At 37.3% G+C, this 19,346-nt stretch overlaps 1 protein-coding gene across 2 annotated transcripts in view; it reads right to left on the bottom strand.

Annotated features, from left to right (window-relative positions):
* Positions 1–19,346, bottom strand: part of mettl16 (methyltransferase 16, N6-methyladenosine) — a 37,642-nt gene that overhangs the window by 17,389 nt on the left and 907 nt on the right. For both annotated transcript variants that reach the window (XM_084125747.1, XM_084125746.1), the window contains exon 3: positions 603–790. In XM_084125747.1, the coding sequence (XP_083981873.1) occupies positions 603–790 (188 nt within the window). The remainder of the gene's footprint in view (positions 1–602; positions 791–19,346) is intronic.

A 19,346-nucleotide genomic window follows, 5' to 3' on the forward strand; every position in this document is an offset into this window, starting at 1 on the left:
AATAAAAAAGATTTGGGGTTATTCATCATGTGTGTGACACTAACACCACTAATCTCATCCTAGAGTTGACAGAGGTCTTCCATCTACAATCTAACCCAATCAGCAGAGCCACAACTATATCACTCACACAATCTGACACAATGGCCAAAGACGTCCATCTGAATGTGTATGGATGCAACACCAATGCTTTCAGGGTGACGAAATAAAGACACAACTTTTCAGAGACTTTTCCATATATAGCTGACAACAGTAAACTAAAAAGGCTGCATGCTAATCACAGCTCCGCCACAAAAAATATCATAATAAAGTCATAATATATTATATTTAATCTCTCGACAATTGTGTCCCATCTATACTGAAAACATGGACAGTTGCTAAAGTATTTAGAGAGACAGGACAGGATGTGATGATGGTGGTGGAGTGGAATATTTTAATTCAGAGGATCTGGTAGCATGCGACTGCCAGCACTGTCTTACTCTCCTCCAGCCTGCATGTGTGTGTGTGTAAACCAATAAGCAGCACCTGCCAAACCCCGTTCCACCAGCCTGTGGGACCGCAAAGAGCTTTAACAGGATAACACCAGTGAGTCTGAGCTGGCATACCAATGTCGATGCCCCTCCGTGGGTTCCCCTGTCCCCCAATCAGGTCCTCCACCCAGTGGATGTAGTTAAGGCGGAGCGGCACAGTGGGGATGAGCCGTTCCAGAGGGATCTCGATGGTTAGGCCAAAATCCTCTTTCAGCAGGGTGCATGTGAGAGCCCGAACAGCCTCCGGGTCTTTAAAGTTGAGCCTGTGGGAGGGATGAGGTTTAGTGGGGGGTAATAGACAGAATAGTACAGGGAGGGGTCAGCTAATAGCCATTCTTAGAAACACACCACATAGCCTCTTCTCAATTCATTAGTGGTGAATGAAACCATGCAGAGAAACACAATGAAGCACCAGCTACCATTATTTTGCAAAATTGTATGAACTCTTACCCTCTTTCCCACATTTTTTAATGTAAGAATTGCCTTTATAACTCAGCTCTGCATCTTAAATATTTTTTTTTGCAGATTTGCAAAAAAAGGTAGATAATAAAACAATTATTTTGATTTGATAATAAAAAATGAGGGTTTTTTTCACAAAATAAGAGAAGATTTTTCAACTTTAATGCACTTATCAAAATGACAAAACCAGTCAAATGTCTGTTTTGATGACAAAAAGAAATATTCAAAATTTATAATTTAACTTGCAATCTGTGGACAATTTTGTTTTCTCAAAATCTTTAATTTACTGTCACTGTTTGAATGTAGTAAAACATCTGAGTCATGTTTGCATTTTCTTCTGTCACTGGCCATAATTATAACCTTGAAATCAGGATAAGACATACAATAACATATTTTGTGCAAAAATCAGCTGAGTACTGAACAGTTCTAGCCTGGCTCAGAGTAAGATAGGAATCACGTCTTTGTGACAGCCCTTGCCTTCACCTTACAAATGGTTGTCGAAAAACAAAAATGCTACGAATTGCACATAATATTTTGTGGGAAAGTGATGTGTTAGAGCAAAATGCACTATTTTTGGAATCATCACAAAAAAAAATTATTGGATCTCATTCAGCAAATATGATGTAATCATCACCAAGATTAGTCCTATATTCACTCTAAATTCATAACGTACATCTTAAAGCATTCAGTGGTGGTAATGTCACGTTTCTGCGGTTATAAAAGCGAGGAGGGGTGAGAGGTGTAATTAGGGTGCTTTCGTACACTCACACCTCTACAGATGTAATTAAACGCTCCATGCAGCAGTCCATGTCTGGCACCTCTGAAGGGAAGCAAGATGTGCACGTTAGCTGCGCGACTATGATGCTGTGGAACAAAGCCATGGTGTGTGAAATGCTATTTTGCAGAGCCTTTAAAAACACCTGCACCCCACCCTAAGCTTTAGAGCTCTCATCACAAAAGGGCTATGTGACATTAAGGAGAGAATGTGTTCTTTAAGTAATGGCTGTACTGGGCTTAAAGGGATGTGCAAGCATTATGAAATTAAACAGCCTGATGATTGTGATATTACATTTGATGTAAATATGTTAAAGATGGAAATGTAAATGTGCAAGAAAAAAGAACAAACTGCAAATCTTTTTGGCTACTCATTGGGATGTATGGCCGATTGCTGGTAGGCCAGAGGAAGATAGCAGTTTTATGTTAAGTTTTATGAAATGATTAGACCCTGGTGAGAAGCTGTGGTTTAGGAAGAGCATTTTTTTAATGTTGAGGAATATGATGCTCAAAAAAAAAAAAAAAAAAAAAAAAAAAAAGACAACTGATATGACAATCAGGTTTAAAGCTTATAAGATGTGTGGGACAACCTAAAACCACTGACAGCTTAAAGGTCCCGTTCTTTGTGATCCCATGTTTCAAACTTTAGTTAGTGTGTAATGTTGTTGTTAGAGTATAAATAATATCTGTAAAATTATAAAGCTCAAAGTTCAATGCCAAGCGAGATATTTTATTTAACAGAAGTCGCCTACATCGAACGGCCCGTTTGGACTACATCCCTCTACTTCCTTCTTTAATGACGTCACTAGAACAGTTTTTTGACTAACCTCCGCCCACAGGAATGCTCCCTCAACTCTACCGAAATTCGTTTATGTACTTGCGCACTTCTTATAACTTACTGTGTTTACTCAGCTCTTACGGTGATTTTCTGAGCCCCAAAAAATGACAATTTAAACATGCTGTAAAAAATGATCTGTGAAAAGGGGCATAATACGGGACCTTTAATAGCATTGGCTGATAACTGTGGAAATAAAATCAACAACCATTATAAATCTATTAAAGGATATAACTAAAATGCATACACGTATATAATGGCGTCCAAAATCTAAAACTACCAGATTATGGAAAAATAAATAAATAAAAATATTTATATATATATATATATATATATATATATATATATATATATATATATGAATAGAAAAATTTACAATAGAAATAGAAAAATGTCAATGACTTAAAATTAAGAAATATATTAAATCATTTATACATTTTCAAAACTTGCTAAATTAGCATTTTATTAAATTATTTAATGTTTTTAAAAGAAGTCGCTTATTCTCACCAAGGCTGCATTTATGTGATGAAATCAACCAGTAAATATGCTTAAGTCAAAGCATTTCCTAAATCACCACTTTGGAGATGAATTTAAAATCGCTAGTGCATGCACGGAGAAGGCTCTGAGATGGTGTAATATTCGTTCTGATGATGGGAAAGAATTATGTAGTTATGCAAACTATTCTCAGAGGGTGCTGCATATATGCATTAGCAATTTGAAATTTATCTCCAAAGTGGCGCTTTAGGAGACGTTTGGCTTCAGCATAACTTCTGCTTGCGTTCATGTAGAGACAGCTTAGAATAAGTTCCCTAGTTCGGCTGTGGTCTACTGCTCTAGATAATACAATCAGTTCTGGCTGCTATTTGTTTTCTCCTCATGAATGGCCTATATTCCAGAGGATCACCACTGAAAACTGGAATCTCCCTTGTAGGAAGTGAGACTTGTTTCTGCTGGGTCACAAATAGATCAGCCAGATCGCGTTGTCTTTGCAGGACAGGACCGAGATCAATACTAGTAATGTTAGAATTTCTAGCTGTACTGTGCTGGCTATCTATCCTCTGTTTGTGTCATTGTGAGTGTAGTTGCTGTTTGATTAGAAGTAAGTTTTGAAGCATTCTGAGTTCCATGGACGATCCTTTTTAGTGGTGCTTTAGGAATTGTTCTAATCCTTTTGAAATGTAAAGGAGATGGTTCAGAATCAATGAGCAAATATGATTTTTCTTCCAAAACCTTTTCCATGTATTAATTCATAGCATCTCTTATTTTGAGAGATGTGTGGGAGCAGTGCAGTGAACTTACTTCAGAAGCAATGAGATGAATTTAAAATAGCTAGTGCGTACATGGAGAAGGCTCTGAGATGGGGTAATACTTATTCTGATGATGGGAAAGCATTATTTAGTTATATGCAATCTATCTCAGAGGGTACTGCAATGCAGCACAAGATCTGGCTAATATGGCAGAGCTAAATTTACCATTCAACCTAATAATAATTGTCTCTAGGCTTCCTTACAAGTGAAGAGAAAAATGGAGATCTACAGCCTGTGAAATTCTGGAATGTTCTCAAAAAAGGCCAGACTTTACTGACTTGGTAGCTTTCATTGAGAAAGAAGCAAAGATTATTTTAGACCCAGTCTTTGGAGAGATTCAAGATCCTAAAACAAATTCAAATGTCATAGAGACAATGTCCAAACAGTCAGTCATACAAGTCTACTAGTAGGATTATTACAACCGTTACTCCCATTGAAGCATCAAAAGAGTTGTCAGTATGATGCAAAAGCTGCATTTATTTAATAAACCTCTTTTCTGCATTTAATAAAGTCTCTTTTGCTCTTATTATCATGCAGTGGAATCTTGTGTCAAAATGGCAAAAATATCACAGGAGGATAACACTGAATTCTTAAGAACAAATGGTCTTTGTTTTGTTTGCCTCAAAAAAGGACATCTGACAAAAGCTTGCAAAAAGCGTCTCACCTGCCAAATATGCTTTAAGAAACATCCTTTGGTGTTGCACATCAAAAACACTTCATTTAATGGAGGCTCACCTAATCCACTAACTGACATGCACAAGAAAGAGGACAATACTACAAAAGTTCAAACCAGCAGCTGTTATCATGGCTGTGGTAGCTACAGAGCATAAAGGGGCCGGCACAGCCGATTGTAAACTTGCAATCATACCAGTAAAAGTGAAAGCCTCCAAGGGTAGTAGAGTGTTTCAGACATACGCGTTTTTAAACCCTAAAAGCTCAGCCCCATTCTGAGACAGCTGAATATAGCTTGCAAACGATGCTGAGAACAATGGGGCAGGAGAAGCCAATAAAAACCTTTAGGTTGAGTGGCTTAGAAGTAAGTGGACTGAATAGCAACTACTTCAAAGAATTGCCCAAAAATTTCACACAATGGTCAATTCCTGTTGGTCAGGAGAATATACACAGGGAATAGGATATGAAGAAATGTCCATACCTGAAAGATGTTCAACTGGCAACCTACCCCGGATGCACAGGGACGACCATTCGTGTCCTCTAATGGAATCTCAGTGGCTAAACTGAATGAATTACTTGAGGAGCAGTACAATAATAACTTCTCAGAACAAGCACTGCTACTTGGGCGGAGTGATTTGCTCGCAGCACCTGAGAAGCCCCGTGGTGAGGAGCAGAGAGTTCGCTCAGAGTTGGAGTAAATCACTCCACCCAAGTAGCAGTGCTTCGCCTTCTGAGAATATAGTTCCCAGTATGTATACGTTAGAAGATGGCTGTGTCTCATGTGACCTTGTTATTTGTACACGCTGTGACTATACAAATTACAACATGTAAATAGGAAAATGTTGGCGTTATTTTGTCACTTATTGGGAGCAGTATGCTAGCTGGAGCCGTTTACCTCCAGTCTTTGTGCTAAGCTAGGCTAGCGGTGGGTGCGTCAGACAGAGTTACACCACGTACGTTGATGAAAAGGGTATGTATGGACTTATCTAACTCTGGGGGATACGGTGAATAAGCTAAAGTCCCAAAAAGTCGGTGTGTTCCTTTAAGCGTGGTGGAGTCCAAGAGCCAGCATAAACTTTTGTTTTAAACAGACTTTTGCATAAACCACTATGTTAAGACACATACTTCCCTACTAAATAGTAGGCAAAAAACAGTATGTGACAAAAGATGTATGTCCAAATTCACAGTACTCATTTGACTAGACTTTGTGGTCCTTTAGCAATACTGGTCATTAGCTATACACTTCTTTGGATATCGGCATCAGCCGTTAAGGAACATCAGTGCACAGTCTTTAACACTGCAAGAATAATTTATTCCAACACAAATGAGACCACAACACGAGAGGAAACATTTGTCATGTGAAAAATCCAATACACTTCTATCTTTATAATTTATTAACACATTAGCCCTAATTAATCCAGTTTTTCAATCCAGGCTATTAATCTTGAAAATGTGACCTTGGGAATTAAATATGAATATGGATGCCGTAGAAGGTTTCCATGGTTACCACTTATCAGGATTAACTACAGTAATAAAGCTTTCATGAAGCACAAATGTCGACAGTAAATAAAACAAAAGCTCTGTAAAGAATCAGGTGTGGACTTTACAAAGAGGGCCAGATATGGTATAATGGAGATCTAGCAGCTCATCTGGTCCTCACACAGTGTGTAAATGATCCGGTGTAACTGTGGCTGTCCTTGCATCTGTTAGGTCATAATCAGTGTGCAGAGGACGAGGCAGTGAGAGCCGTTAACCTGCCCTCTATTTTTAGCCTCCATGTGAATCGCTCGGCTCACAGGACGAACACCAAGTGCCGCAGCCCAGCCGTCTCCACAGTAACTGCTATAGCGCATGTGAGGAGCTCACCCGCCCCGCAGAGGAGTGTGTGTTAGTAGAGCACAAGCGGTGTGGATGTGTGTTAGTGTGTGAGAGGACGATGATGCTGACGTGAGTTGGGTGTGTATACGGGGAGATCAGCTACAGGATGAGAAACTCAAAAACTGCAACCCTCTGACTCAAGGACACAGACTGGAATGAACGATGAAAAACATACTGTAAGCTGCAAAAGGATGGTTTATCAAGTAGATATCAGATGATTCAGAAAGAGATGTGTCTGAATATCACAAAAAAACAACAAATATTGTAGTCACGCTAAAGAAGGTTCATATCAGAAGGGGTGCAAACCAAAAAATACACAAACATTTACTACTATGTTGGGTTGCCATTTGATTTACAAATTATGTGAAATCTGAGTCCTGAAGCAAAACCACTGTTCTAACCAATCATACTAACCCAACAGCGCAGCATGGGTCTACCCATCAGCACCATCATCAGCAACACAAGGTCACCTCTACAGCTCCATTTAACCACGTTTCAATACCCCGAACTCAAACGCTTCCAAAGCCGACCATTAGCAGACAAAGCATGGATGCTGAACACAATCCACGGCTTTTTGTTGTATTCTGTAAGAACAAAGAATCTAGCTGTGCTGTTTTAATAAGAGAATAAAGAGCCGAGTGTTCTTATGAGGATTGACGTTCCACCAACTGTCAGGTTTTCTTTGGTTTTGTCAGCATCTCAAATCTCCAGTCGACCAGGATCTCGTTTAACTTAACACTGCAGTAAACACAAGCATGGTGAATATCCTGGGGACGTTCACCTTTGAGATTTGAGATTACAAGAGGATGGTTTCAGAAGTTTTGAAAATAGAAACTAAAAGGCAAACTGCAGTCACATCATTTAAAATAAATCCTGTCATTATTTACTCATACCTTCATGTCGTTCCAAACCTGTATGACTCTTTCTTCTGTGGAAAACAAAAGATAATTTGAAGAATGTCTAAGCTGCACTTTTCCAAATGAAAGTGAATGGTGACCGTGGTTAAATCTTACTTAACCGTGGTCACCATTAACTTTCACTGTATAGAAAAGAGCAGTTTGGACATTCTGCTAAATTTCTCCTTTTGCGTTCCACAGAAGAAAGTTATACAGGTTTGTAATTACATGAGGATGAGTAAATGATGACAGAATTTACATTTTGGGCTGCTCTATTCCTAAGACAAGCTGACGGCTAATGCTGGCATGTGTCAGAAACTGACACCCCAACAAGGGGAGCATGAGTTTAAATTTAGGATTAGCCCTGTAGCAGGCAGCAGAGAGGATGAGCGATGCGAGACGCCCCCCTCCATGTCCCCGCATCTCATTTGTAAGCGAGCTGAGGCTGAACCCCGCAATTACGTCCAACATTTCAGCAGAGGGCCCTCACCAAGGAGAGCCCTCCGCTGCATCAATAATGCAACTCACTGTCTGCCAGGGTGCAGAGATTAATGCTTTTACTGCAGCTAGAAGCTACTGAAAGATCACACACAGACTTCTTTTCACTTCAGAATTAAATTAAAGGGATAGTTTACCCCAAAATTTATATTCTGTCATGTTTTACTCACTCTCATGCAATTTTAAACCTCTTTTCTCTTTTTGTTGAACACAAAATCATAAAAGTGGTCCATACAATTTGTACACTATATTGTTGTTAATCAATTAATCTCTGCTGCAGATATCAAACCAAATATCAGGCAGGGAGGATGTCAATAACAGCAAACGTCACATGACATCAAACTTGTGCCTATGTGAAGATCTGCATTGGAGGTCGCAGAGATTTATTATTTTATTTAGCAAGGATGCATTAAATTGATACAAAATAATCAACAGTAAAGACATTTACACTGTTACAAAATATTTCTATTTTAAATAAATGGTTCTTTTGAACTTACGATTCATTAAAGAATCCAGAAAAAATAAGAATAGATCTTAAGCAGCATAAATGTTTGATAAGATTTTTTCTTGAGCACCAAATAGGCATATCAGAATGATTTGAGAAGGATCATGTGACACTGAAGATTGGAGTAATGATGCTGAAAATCCATCACAGGAATAAATTACACTTTATAATATATTAAAATAGAAAATTATTGGTCAATACTGATCAATTAAATAAATAAATGCAGCCTTGGTGAGCACAAGAGACATGTTTCAAAAACAAGCGTTTCAACAATATAGGTTTGGAACAACATGAGAGTTGTGAACGACAGAATTCACTTTTTGGGTTTCATATGTCCTTTAAATGCCACACTGTAGTCTGAATTTTTAATGCTCCCTAGTTCTTTCCAGGTTGTTCACGAGCCTCTGGTTCATGCCTTCTAATCCCATCTCTCTCTGGATGACATCTGCGCCCCAAATCTATCCTCTCCTTTCATATCTTTCTCTTCCAGTGGCAGCATAGGAAAAATGATGGGGAGAGGATTCCTTGTCGTACCCATATCCCTCTCAGTGAGTGTCTATTTCCAGATTAACCCTATCCTCCAAACTGTGGCATAAGAGACTTAGGAAAGAAATGGAAGGAAGCTTATCTAACCAGCAATGTCTGGAGTCTGGAACGACGAAAAGGAGAAGCTGATGATAATTCGTACATATAAAAGACTTAATATTTTGGCAAAACCCACATCTTAAGACTAAGTTGCGGGGCTAACTTGTGAAGTTTCGTTTAAATACCAGATCAGTTTTTAGCAAATCTCTAAGCATACCACAAGAATATTATCTAATATACTAGTATGACTATTCCTGCAATACTGTGCACATCATGCAAATTTTCTTTATGACTATCGTTTAATTCACCAAAATGTGCAAAGAAAAAAAAAACAGACTGCATAAAATACTATATCACAGAATGAAATGCATTTGCCTTGACCTTATAATTTCTACAATAGTTATATTTGTAGAAAAAACATCTTAAAAAAATCTTGGTGCCAGCTACTGAATTAAAAATGCAATCTGATGCAATTAAACTCATCTTTGATAATCAAAATGACATATTTTAAAGGATTAGTTCACTCCAGAATTAAAATTTCCTGATAATTTATTCACCCCCATGTTCATGTCTTTCTTTCTTCAGTTCAGTCAAAAAGAAATTAAGGTTTTTGAGGAAAACATTTCAGGATTTTTCTGCATATAGTAGACTTCAACAAGGTCCAAATTGCAGTTTCAATGCAGCTTTAAAGGGCTCTACATGATCCCAGCTCGTCTTGCACTAGCTCTTCAATGCGCATCCACGTCTTCATGCATTACGTAATCACGTTGGAAAGGTGGAAGGCAGAAGTACCGACCCAAAGCGAACGTGCAAAGACAAAGTCAAACGGCCTTTACAAAAAAAGGTAAAACAACGATGTCGGACAATTTTGAAGTTGGAGGAGTTTTTTGCTCTACCCTACCTTTTCAGCCTACGTTATGAGTGACCTTTCCAACATGATTACATAATGCGAAGTTGTGGATGCGCATCACAGAGCTAGTGCAAGATGAGCATTTGTGGTTAAAAAAAGTATATAAATGTTTATTTTCTTTTAGAAAATGACAGATCGTTTCGCTAGACAAGACCCTTATTCCTCGGCTGGGATCGTGTAGTAGAGCCCTTTGAAGCTACATTGAAACCGCAATTTGGACCTTCAACCCGTTGGTCCCCGTTAAAGTCCACTATATGGAGAAAAATCCTGGAATGTTTTCCTCAAAAATAAAGAAATTAAACGTACAGTATGGCATTTTTCGCCGCTAGGGGTCGCTAACCTATTTACAATAACAAAGGCGTAGATTGATGATGCAACATTTGCTAAGAAATATGGATCTTGTCGTCAACGTCAAGCCGACCGATCTAATAATGTTTATGGATGACTGAATACATCGATGTTTTTATCATGACTGTGATATGAAGCAGTTCGGGATTGCTAAGAGACAGCTGTCAGCTCCACACGCGAGTCGAGTCCCGCGGATATAAAAGGAATAGCAGCTATGGACATTTCATTCTACCGAACTACACGCAGAATTACTATTCACAGGTCAGTTTATTAGACAAATTAAACTTGTGAGGTAACGCAGCGCTGTTTCACTTGGTCTAACATTACACTATCACACTAAACTGCATTTGAATGTGTTGAAATGTATGTGTTAGTTTGTCTGTATGAGACTAGCAGTAAGCTAGATCAACATTAGAATAACATACAGATCATATTCTGACATTTTATCATTGTTGAACTATAAAACATTGATTAGTTTTATGTAAATGTGCTCACCTGTTTAATAAAGTACATGTAGGAGCGGTCGAAGTCTCGGACGTGGAGCGGCATCTCTCGGCATCTCGAAAACACCGCGCTAATATTGATTCTCGTTTTAGTTCTCCTTTTTTTATCCAAAGTCTGCTTGCCATGGTCCATAATGTTTGAACGAAACAACAACAGCGTGCAAATAGACATTGCGAACTACAAAGTTGTCCGCGTCAGTCGCTTTGGTTACTATCAGACGGCTCTGGTTCATAGCTCTGGTTGCCATGGCAGCACGAGCGGAAACCAGGGACAACGCGGATATGACGGCATTGACGGCGACAAAACGGAAATAAAGAAACGGGACGTTTCTCGAAAAAATTTCTCCTGGTTTGAAAGTTGTTGGAAACAGTCGGGATAATGTAAGTACACAACTAAAAAATATATATAACATAGATATAGTGATTTTTGCTATTTTTAAAGCAAAAAAGTTACATATTGTGCCTTTAATTTCTTCATGCCTAAAATAGCTTGAATGTAACGTCATTTAGTACCCGCGGTTCCATGAATATGCAAATTAGTCCTGCCTCCACTCACTCACTACCTGATCCACTCGCTCAACTGTAGCTACACGATGGCAAGTAGAAATTTTGGGTTTAATTCATCAATTTAATTCATAACGTATCAATCTCTACAACATATTAAAGAATATTAAAAACACCACACAGACAAATAAACTACATTAAAAACTTTATTTTCCTTAAATTAAAATTAGACAGACAACGTTGGCCAACATCAAATAGCAAACGTAATGAAAGCTGAACGAAACTGCGCTACTATTTTTGCTTATCAGTTTGTACAGATGTCAGTGCAGCGCGAGCCGATCTTTCTCAAGCGACAGTCACTAAGAGATCCAGTGAAGAAAGCATTTGAATTCGCCACAGAAGTAATAACATCGCTGCAAGATCTATAGTGAGAATTTCTCCGTTATGAACCGTAGATCTCTATTAGATCAAACAGCACTGACGTGGAAACCAGGAGAAACATTGTGCCATGAATGAACTAACAGTTACTAGTTATAGGCTTTAAGTCCACAAAATGAGCAACATTCACCATGGATTTAATGTAGTAACACTAACTGTAAACATGGAAGGTTGGCAGGAATAGTAAAATGCTTTCCAGTACGTCACACATCTTTTTCCAGCACTTCAAAACTCACACTTAAAATTTTTTAATGTGATGACCAAAACATTATTTGTTCATCCTTCAAATATTACCCCCATTTATAAAACTAAAAGTTTCAAGATGTAGGAAGACTCACACTTATCTAAAAATAAAATAGACATTAAATTACCATTGTAATTAGTATTTGGCTGCAATTTCCACTCCAAAATATTTATTTTTTTACTAATTTTGCTTTTTAATTATCATTTCGACATTATGAATAAAATTGCTGCCCTCAAATGTTAATCTGGAGCCTTGCAAACTTAAAATAAAATAAACCTTTGTTTATAACTACTACAATATTACATTTTTATTTTTATTTTTAAGGAACTGTTTTTGTTTTATATGCTGCTAAGAAGACACCCCAGAAGATGGGTCAAGTATTGCTCCATCACTGTTCAAAGTAAAATAAGGTCATATTTTATGATGTTAGTTTTAATAAAAATAAATAAATAAATAAATAAAATAAAGGAAATTTCTCTGGCATTTCTTTCTTTTTGCTGTATCGTATCGAACCGAACCGTAAATTTTGTAAACCGTTACACCCCTAACATATATATATATGGTGTCTGACACCAACTGAATTAAAGATGCAATTAAACAGGCCATGTTAAAAAAATAGCAGTTTCAAAATTGACATTTGATTAATGCATTTCATGTCACATACTATAAAATAAGTAAGCAATGTGCAATGTATACTGCACAGTGGTTATTAAGCTAGCAGAGCTTTCAGAGCATAATCAGAGAGAAAGAGTGAAGAAGAGAAAGTGTGTGTGTGTGTGTGTGTGTTAAAGAGAGATGAGGAGCATGTGTTCCAGGACAGTGGTTGATGGTAACTGTGCTGTAACGTACACCTGCTGCAGATGGCAAGAGGATTTACAGTTTTATACAAAAAAACAAAAACATGCAAATGTGTGTCAAACTAACACCTGCTGCAGAATTCATTTACATTTAAACAATGTTGTTTCCTCCTGTTGATACTGAGATTGTCAGACCAAACATGCATAAACATGAGCCGTAAACATCTCCAGACATCTGACCAAAGTACCGTGTAGATGAAACGCTCCAAACGCTTCCTAAAAGACACTTGTCCAGAATTCCTGAATGTAATACAATTCTTCAGCAATCAATGCCAAAAGATATAAAAAACAAAGTGGATGTAAAACAGTATATTATATATACCAAACATGCATAAACATGAGCCGTAAACATCTCCAGACATCTGACCAAAGTACCGTGTAGATGAAACGCTCCACATATACACATATACACACATATATATTATTACTTATTTACTATTCATACATGTAACTGAACAAAGCCCCTCTCTCGGTTAAGACCAGTGTGGTCATTTCAAATGTCCTTATTATCTGACCCAGATCTGTGCTAACTAAATCCACCTGGATAAATGTGGCCGATGTTGGTTTGATCAAAGCGATCAATCATGCATAAGTCATGAGGAACAAATGAGGACTTTGAGCTGATCAGGTGTTTATGCACCACTTAACTTGAACAGAGACCACTGGTCCAGAAAGCACCACTAATTAGCTGAATCTACTGCGCCACTGCAAAAACAATATTTCATTTGAGTTGTGAGCTTCTACTCACTAAAAAAAAAAAAATCAATGCAAAGACAGCACATCTTTCTATTGTATAAGCTCCAACCATAAACAAACAAAAAGCACAAAGTCATGTCCGATTCATGAAAAGGTGATTCTTATGATCCGGTTCTCTTCATGAATCACTCTGACAAATCCTTCACTAATTGAACTCACTAAAATCAATCAGAATTTAATTCACATCTCACTCATTTACCTGCAAGTATTTACTTTTAGTAACTCAATATGAAGTATTTTGTGCACTTAAGGTCCATAAAACTTAATATCAAAATTAGAAATGCATTGATATAAAGTAAATAATAAGTTAATTAATCTGAAAATATATAAATAAACATTATAACATTAATATAAAACAAATAATATAATATAAAATATTATATAGAGTATAAAATGCATACTCATTTTGACAATTGCTAAATATATTTAGTGTTATTAAATTATTACTGTTTAAAAAAAACAGTAAGATGATGAAAACTTTAAGATGATGGCAATCATAATCTTAATGTAAACATAGGCGAAATAAGAATGCACAATAATATCCAATATCAGCCTATATATAATATTCAATATAGTCTGAGAACAATAAATAAAATAAAAAACAATAATGGTAATGACATATTTTGTACATCCCTGATCAAAATAATTAATTTGATAACATATTAAAAAATTAAAGGTATTTGTATGCTCTATATGTGCACTAGCAAAGGGACAAAAGACTAGAAGACGAAGAAAGGCTAACAGAGGAGGGAGTTTGTGGCGGACAGGCTGTAAAACCCTGCTAATTAGACCGCAGAGGCGAATAGCTCCAGGGGCGTTGTTTGAATTTTCAAAACCATCATTAGGAATCAAAGGGTGAAGAAACACGGGACTCTTTTCAAGCCGCATCTTCAAACACAGCCTCTACGGCCAGACCTGACAGAGCACCTGAGAGAAAAGACAGCAGAAAGATGGACACACTAATGCTATCAGCTGAGCCTCTCCAGGTGCACAGACGTCAATACAGTCTGGGGCTGTGAGCACACGTCTGTACAGAGCGGCTTTCTTTTGTTCCTCTGCTGTCTCTGAAGCACATATCTCTCTCGCTCTCTCTCTCTCTGTCACGCTATAATGACTTCTCCTGCTGAGGAAATGTGACGTGACTAGACAGGATCAGCGCTGTGGGTGAGGAAAGACAGGCCAAATACAGTTCTCTCTGTGATATTATTATAGTCAACAAAACAAAAAAACAATAATAGACAATACACACAAGAAAAATATCACATACCTCAATTAGACCCAGAAATCCTGACTGACTGACTTATATTCGTTTTTCTCAAGCTCATTTTAATAGTTTCAAAGTACTTTAGAAAATAGAATGCAAAATAAATTATATTTTAGTTTATTGCAGCATTTCTGTGCATGTTACACATTATGTTCATTCAAACATTAAATCTGTCTTTAAATCAAATTGTGTGATATCATACACTACCGTTTAAATGTGTGGGGTGAGTCAAATTTGGCAAGTTTAAGCAAGGATGTATTAAATTGATCCAAAATGACAGTGAAGACATTTGTAATAAGATTTCTATTTCAAATAAATGTTTAAATAAAACTTTCTATTCATAAAAGATTCCTGAAAAATATGTATAACAGTTTCCACAAAAATATTAATCAGCTTAACTGTTTTCAACATTGATAATAACAAGAAATGTTTCTTGAGCACCAAATCAGCATATTAGAATGATTTCTGAAGAATCATGTGACACTAGGCAAGTTTCCATTACAGATTTGCGCAAAACTTTAACGATTTTTTCTAAATGTCAACAAAAAACTATTGCGAAATGACGGCGTTTCCATTAACCGATGTTATGCGACTAAAACGGCATTTTTTCCCCTCGCGATAAGTCATTCCAAATATTATGGCGACAGATGTTGGTAGGTTTACGTATATACCAACCATATTATTATTCGAAGGAGACGTATGTGTGTTATCCAAGCATTAATGGTAAGGAAAGGCATTTCTTTGAGGTTTAGAATCCAGTAGGCTATTCCTGTAATTCTTTTGTCTTTTATGAATTTAATAAAGAACATCCTGCGTCATCTACGTCAGGTGACCTGTAAATGCGCAAAAACTGTTTCCATTGCAGTTTTGCGAAATATTTCTTTTTCGAATTGCCTGAAAAACCACCTCATGCGAGCGTAAACAGTTTTTAGCGATAAATGGGAGTTTTTGCGAAATTTACGTGTTTCCATTGTGCGTATTTTCAATTCGCAATTTCAATTTGCGCAAAGGGTAATGGAAACGCGGCTACTGAAGACTGGAGTAATGATGCTGAAATTTTTATAATTTTAAATTGTAATTATTTGACAATATTACGGGTTCAAATCAAATAAATGCATCCTTGATGAGCATAAGAAATTTGACAAAGACTGTCCAAATTTGTGAGAGAGAATTTAAAACATTTTTGAGAGGGTTTTACCATGCAAATGGTAACATATGGTAATGCTAACATAAGAACTGCCATTAAAAATGTCAAACGTTCTTGGACAACTAGCCAATCATTGTTACCCATTCGTAGTAAATACAAAAAAAAAAAATATATATATATATATATTAATATATTTTATATTAATATATTTTTATATAAAATAATAATTCAGATTTTTTGTGTCATTTGATATCAATAATACATATCAGTTTACTATAAGCCAAACCTGACCTCTAGATACCGACATCGGTCAAAAAACCCTATTGGTCAACCACTAATCAAATCTCAATGTTCTTTCTCAGTTCTATGATGTTTAGTAGTCAATGATCACTCCAGCGTGATCATTGACTACTAAAGTCACTGTCACTCCAGCATACACCGCCTGAGGTATTTCACATTTCTGTGTCCCAATTACAAGCTCCATACCCTCCAAATCCCAAACACTTGAGGCGTTCTTCCGCACCAAGATGCTTTTCTACCAATTTCCACCTGCCACTCTACAGCTCTGTAGTGCACATCTGCAGTGCTTTCCCACAGATACGGACAGGAAACAGCCCAGTGTCGAAAGGCAGCATCCAAGATTCCTGCTTCCTCTCATACATGCATAATCAGTGCGGTCTTTCTTTCAGCTGCCAAAACGGGTCCAAAACAATAGCTAAAATAACGATGGAGGCTGAGCCTGTAAAAACTTTAGTGTGTGATACAAACCCTAAGGCTTGGCTAAGACTATGGAGACACCCAAGAGATTTGAGATACTGCTTTCTGGTACCTGAAGCGCTAAACTCCCAGAAGCTGAGATCTTTGCTCCAGTCAAGACTTCACGGAACCAAACATCGCCTGTTTCTTTAGGACTGAAACCCTGCAGGCACAGCGGGCGATTTGCATGCACTACCTCGAAAACCCTCGGGACGTTTCACTCAGTAGTGAGAGAAGTACACACCTCTTGGCAAGGTCAAGAGTAACGGTGCACAACCAAGTGGGAATGACTGGAAATATGGAGACTTGGCAAAAAAATGCAAGATGTTCAGCCTCAGACATGACTTTAGGGCGTTTGCACAAGATGATTCCCATTAGACCAAAAACTAATCTCGCAAGTGAGGCAAAAAAAAAAGAAAGAAGATAGAGAGGACAAAAAAAAACTCAGGCAATTTCTCCCAGAGAAGAGTGCTGCTTGTCAAGTTCATTTTCTGACAACAGCACGAGCTCCACCCCTCCCCTGGAGGCCTGGATGCGCTGCTGTGTATCGACAATCACAGCAGGAAGCTCGTCCAATCATAGCAGGAAGCTCGTCCAATCATAGCAGCCGCTTCAATGGGACAGGCCTAAAGTACTGCGCCAAAGTGATTATTGATTTACAAATAACTCATCTCCTTTTACACAGCCAAACCAGAAGTCTGCAAGAGACTGCATGCATCCTATCAGATATCAACATACTAGTTTGTGGGTATTAAAGGTGATCTCTAATTTACATTAACGAATTTAATAGGCATAGAGTGCCTGTTGTCTTGAGTTAAAGTATAATTCTTTCTGTTTCAATCAAACATGATTGTGCTGTACAAGCATATTCATCAAATAAAAAAATAGCATCATAACATAACTCAACTAACAACACCATAACACTGACACACAACCAGTGAAAAACAGAATCAGATACACAAGATCAACGAGAGCCTCTTTCTAGCCAAAAACTAATGCAAGTAAATGTAATTTCAGATCACGTTTAAAAGAGCCTAGGGAAGATGCTAGTCTTAGGTGTAGCGGTAAGATATTCCAATGCTTCGGAGCAGCCACTGCAAATTCTTAGATGCCACTCAATTTTAATATGGTCCTAGGACCATCTGAAGTCATCTGACTTGACCTGAGAGTCCTAGGTGGTTTATGTACACAAAGATCTGCTAAATATGAAGGCCTCAAGTTGTGTAGTGCTTTGTATACAAGAATCAATAGTTTAAAATCAATTCTATATTGAATTGGCAACCAATGTAGTGAGGCTAAAATAGGCGTTACATGCTTTTTCTTACGAGTACCTGAGTCTGAGTCTGGCAGCAGCGTTCTGCACCAATTGAAGACCATTTAACAGTGATTGGCTCATACAGTGAATTACAATGATCCAGTCTTACAGAGATGAAAGCATGAATAAACTTCCAAATTACTAGAAGACAAAAATGGTTTCCTTTCCCAGCAAGCAATTTTGCATTTAAAAGGCATCTAATAGCCGTCCAAAGCAAACCGTCTAACAGCCCAGACGTCTAGGCTAAAGCAAGGCAAAATTTGAGCTGTCAGTGAAAATCTAATAGACGCCTAAACCATAGCCCAAGAATAGACTAGTCATCAATTAAATAACAAAGAAATGAAATGAAACAAACCCACAACTTGTATTCACCAAGTCTTGTATTCACCACTTTACAGAAAGGGTTTTTTTAAGTATCAGGAGCCGCAACCCAGATTATTTCAGTTTTGCTTTCATTAAAAAAAAGAAAGAAAAAAAAGTAACTTCATGGAGGCAATTCAATAGTGACTCAATTGAACTATTATCCTGTTTCCACAAAGGTACACGTGAGTGTCATCTGTGTAACAATGAAAAGATAATCCATGACCATGAAATATAGAACCTAAGGGAAACATATATAATAATAAAAAAATTGGGCCCAGAATACTGACTTCTTTCTGCTCTGACAATGTTCCCCAACCACAGGAACAATTCTCCATGCCACACAGCCAGGCCAATCAAGGTGTGGATGGAGGACCACCAGATCAAGAACCTGTCATGGCCATCTCAAGACCTGAACCCCATTGAAAACCTCTAGAATGTGATCAAGAGGAAGATGGAAGATCACAAGCAACAAACAAAGCTGCGCTGCTTGAATTTTTTGGTCCAAGGGTGGCATAAAGTCAGCTACCACATGACACACTCTCCCTTAGTTAAAATATTAGTAATGAATTGTTTAAAAATGAATATAAACTTGTTTTCTTTGCATCGTTCGAGGTCTGAAAACGTCATGGCATCATTTTTGTTATATAGACCAGTTGTCTAAATGACAATATTTTTTTATTTAAAATTTTGAAGAAATGTTGTCAGAAGTTTATAGTACAAAACAAAAATGTTAATTTTACTCAAACACATACATATAGTAAATCCAGAGAAACTGCTAATATTGCAGTGGTCTCTTTACAAAGCTATATATATATATATACACACACACACTTATATACCACTAAAAGAACTTTGAAATTCCCTGACACGTATAAGAGTGATTGTCTAACATCTCTATATTACTATCATTTGTAGCTGACAGTCACACCTAAATAATATATATCTATTTGCAACAAGAGCAGGAGTTTATGATCCTCCTCGGCTTGTGTCATTTGAAGATCATTC

This window comes from Abramis brama, assembly GCF_963993115.1.
Source record: "Abramis brama genome assembly, chromosome: 10".
Classification (NCBI taxonomy): domain Eukaryota; kingdom Metazoa; phylum Chordata; class Actinopteri; order Cypriniformes; family Leuciscidae; genus Abramis; species Abramis brama.